This window comes from Camellia sinensis, chromosome 7, assembly GCF_055761805.1.
Source record: "Camellia sinensis isolate YWXY chromosome 7, ASM5576180v1, whole genome shotgun sequence".
NCBI lineage: Eukaryota > Viridiplantae > Streptophyta > Magnoliopsida > Ericales > Theaceae > Camellia > Camellia sinensis.
The window spans coordinates 6,014,890-6,018,456 of record NC_138967.1 but is presented as its reverse complement, the minus strand read 5'-3'; the positions used below and the strand labels follow the sequence as shown (position 1 = coordinate 6,018,456).

The window sequence follows — 3,567 nt, the reverse complement described above, 5'->3', positions numbered from 1 at the left end:
GAAAAACTCAAAAATACTAAAAATTATAATTATAAAAGTTAAATTACACCAATAATCACAATTTATCCATCTTCAAAAAATAAGAAATCATAAACAAAAACTTCATACTCATCTAGATCGGTGAGCGAGAAATGGTTCTAGAGTGGAGCATGCAAAAATTAATTGGATAATGGTGATGTGGAACCTGTTTGTGCCAATATGGCAAGTCATCATTGAAGTGTTGAGGTCAAAATAAAATGGCATTGGCAAAGCCATATTGACTTTAACAACTGGAATTGCTCCTAAGTTTATTAGACTTCAATTTGTATAAGGTGCTACAAATTACAACATGGACTCAAACCCACAACTATCAATCAATAGAAGATAAATTATTTGTAACAATCTAGCAAACTTGATGAAGTATATGCCAACCAAACAAAGAACAAAATGCCCTTATATATACAAGAAGAAATCATAAATTGCTATTGAAGCAATGATAATATATACATTATTTACATCAAATTGTTCTTAAATAATTACCATTCTAAATTAATATTATTTGGGAGGATTGAGATTGAGCAGTACCAAATTAACAGATTGGAACCTTCTCTCTCGCCGGATCGCCCATCCCATCCGCCACGATTCTCACAACCTTCTTGAACGCAAAGTGCAAGCAATTGGAGAGCGCAATCCAACTGATTACCTCAAAAACAAAATCAAACGCAGGATCAGAAGGCGAAGACGAAGACGAATCATCCCAATTCGACCATCCAAATCTATCAAAATTCCACCCTCCGCCACCGCCGAAACCACCACCACCATCACCACCGTCGTCGCCGCCGCCGAAAAAATCACCGTCGTCGCCTTCCTCCGGTCCGCCACCGGTCCTCCTCCTCGTACGCCTCTTTTTGCGAAGGAGCGTTCGGCGAGCGGTTCTCAAGTGATTCGGTTTAACCGTCGGTGGCGCCACGGCGTCTAAAATCACGGCGGAGATCTGGAGGGATCCGGCGGAGGAAGGCTTTTCCGGCGAAGAATCGGAGAGAGAGAGGTGATTGTTGGAGGAGGTGAAATGGTGGCGATGAACAACGGACTTGGCAAACCCTAGGCCTTGCGTTGCAGCTACGGCTACTGTATCAGAGATTAGAGAGAGCTCCATGATCTCAATAGTGATGGAGAGGTGAGAATTGAGAAGAATTTGGGAAAGGGAGACTAGAATTGAATGTTTGGGTGAGCGTTGAATTCCGGGAAAGTGAGAAAATAAAAAAAAAGCTTTAAATGGAAAGAGAAACCGAGATGGAATTTTTCTCGATTCCGAATTCTTCCGAGTTAAAGACAAAATCGGTTGCAATCATGCAAGAATATTTCGGGCTTGCCGACACGGCAATGTGTGTTTTGTTTGACCCAGGCATTCTCAAACAGTGGCCTGTTTGGTGGGATTTATATCTAATTTATTTTAGTTTTTAGTTTAATTTAAGTTATTTTGATGTATTTGGTTCAATTTTATAATACAGTTTATAATTTTTTGTAAATCAAAAATCAACTTATTCTTTGAGCGGAGAAGGAGAAGCTTAATTTATAAGTAAAAAATCAACTTATATTCACATTTATAAGGTATAAGCTGTTAGGCTATTAGTTATAATCACTTTCCCACAGTTCTAACAAACGGGGCCAGTATTGATACAAAACTAGTTAGATTTTTGTTAGTACATTTTAGGTGAATTCACCCATAAATCTTATTTTGTAATCTTATAATTCATATGGTACTAAATATTTTCTGTATACTGTGTAGTCCTTTAAATTAATTGTTGACAAATTTGCCATTGGTTTGTTTACCAATAACGTATTAGTTTGTCATTTATGAGAATAAAATTGTTTCTATTTCACGTTCAATAAAAAATGGTATTAGTATGTTTTGTGTGATTAGATGGAACGTCATAAGTGTGTGATGTAAACACACGGGTCGACCCGTTACCTCGTATTAGTGGTCCCATCATGAACAAATAAAGTGGATCAACCTGTGTTTGCGTGAATAGCGATGCATGACCCGAAATTGGATTTTTGAAAACCGTGGAACATCCCTAAATTGTAAACACATTCCGTTTGAGAAGGTCGATAGAAATCCTATCCGTGTTTGGTTGTCGTGTGTGGTGTTTGAATTTGTAAAAAATCTGCGATTGCCTCTGACTTTCTATATTCAAAGGATTATTTACAGAGATTTTGTAGGCACAATTTTTGTGGGTTAAGATTGGTGTATGAAACCCTAATGTTCACAGATCTGGTAGAGTGCTGTAAATGATTTGAAGTCGTAGTGTGGATATCGTTCATAGACGATGTAGTTCTCGTCATTTGTTGGTAAGCCCACGTAATGTATAATAATGTACATGTTGTTGGTTTGTGTGTAGTTGTTACGAATATATGAATTTGGTGTGTCTCATCTGTTAAGTGAAATAGTTTACGTTGGGCTGAGAGATGTGTGAGATGTGTAGGTTTTTTGTCCAACAATTGTATTGTTGTCATTGGATTTCAAGTGTAGGGGTGTTTGATTTATGTGGCATTTAGTTCCATACACACTATGTACAGATGTACGGGCCACACATATCCCATGGTGAAATTTTTGTAGGGTTTGTTGTTCAAATTGTAAAATTAATTAAATAGATTTATGAAGAAATCAAAATTATATACCAAGAACATATGCTGATAATTACAACTAAATTTTAACAGAAATACACAAAATAATAAAATGATAAAAAAATCAAATCGAAGCCTGCACGGTAGCAGTTTCCTTAAAACAGATTTCGCCACCTCACGAGTCGAGTGCTTGAGGAATCCCGGCGTCTGTCTCCCAAGATACGACGGTCAAAAACCAGATACAGCAGAAGCACTCTCTGTCTAGCTTAGTGAACAAAAACAGTGGCAGCACTCTCTCACAATAGGAATTTTCTGGCAAACTGACTAAAGAATGGAAGAAACAATTTCTGTGTTTGAGACTTGATAGGAGGGTCTCAATTTATACATGTATAGGGGAGAGAGGAGAAGCCTCCAGCCTTTATGGCTGGTCACTAATGCACCATTAACCTCTGCAATAAAGGCAGGAGTTACAAACCCCATTAATGTACTATTAAACTCAGCAATAAAGGCAGAAGTTACAAACCCCATTAACTCTTTCATGAAGCTAACTTCATGGGGCAATTTCTCATTCAATTCTCAATGGTTTTTGACCCACTTGGACCCAACACAATTAATGGTTGGGACCCACTTTAATATTTAATTAAAGTCACCACACTTTAATATTAAATTAAAGTCACCAAAAAATCATTTTTTCCAACAATCCCCCACATGAATAAAAATTGACCGAATGACTCAACAAACGGACACCGTTCAACAATAATGACTCGGAGAGAGAGTACAACGAACTAACCCCGACATCAGAAAATGTTGCTTTTGGCTTTGAACCTCTCCTAGTGAAAACCTATCGAGTTTACTGGCTGATCAGTGAATATGACATCTTGAACTGCTCTGCCGTTTATGTAAACTGAGACAATAGATCTCACATGGAAATTACCCCTACCACCATTCTGTTCTCATTGG

The 3,567-nt window shown here is 37.7% G+C and overlaps 1 protein-coding gene across 1 annotated transcript; it reads right to left on the bottom strand.

Annotated features, from left to right (window-relative positions):
• Window positions 1–439: 439 nt before the first annotated feature.
• Window positions 440–1,384, bottom strand: LOC114306376 (glycine-rich protein). Its single transcript, XM_028251589.2, has one exon. It carries the CDS (start codon window positions 1,133–1,135, stop codon window positions 569–571), a length of 567 nt encoding a protein of 188 aa, XP_028107390.2. The 5' UTR covers window positions 1,136–1,384; the 3' UTR covers window positions 440–568.
• Between the last annotated feature and the right edge of the window lie 2,183 nt (window positions 1,385–3,567).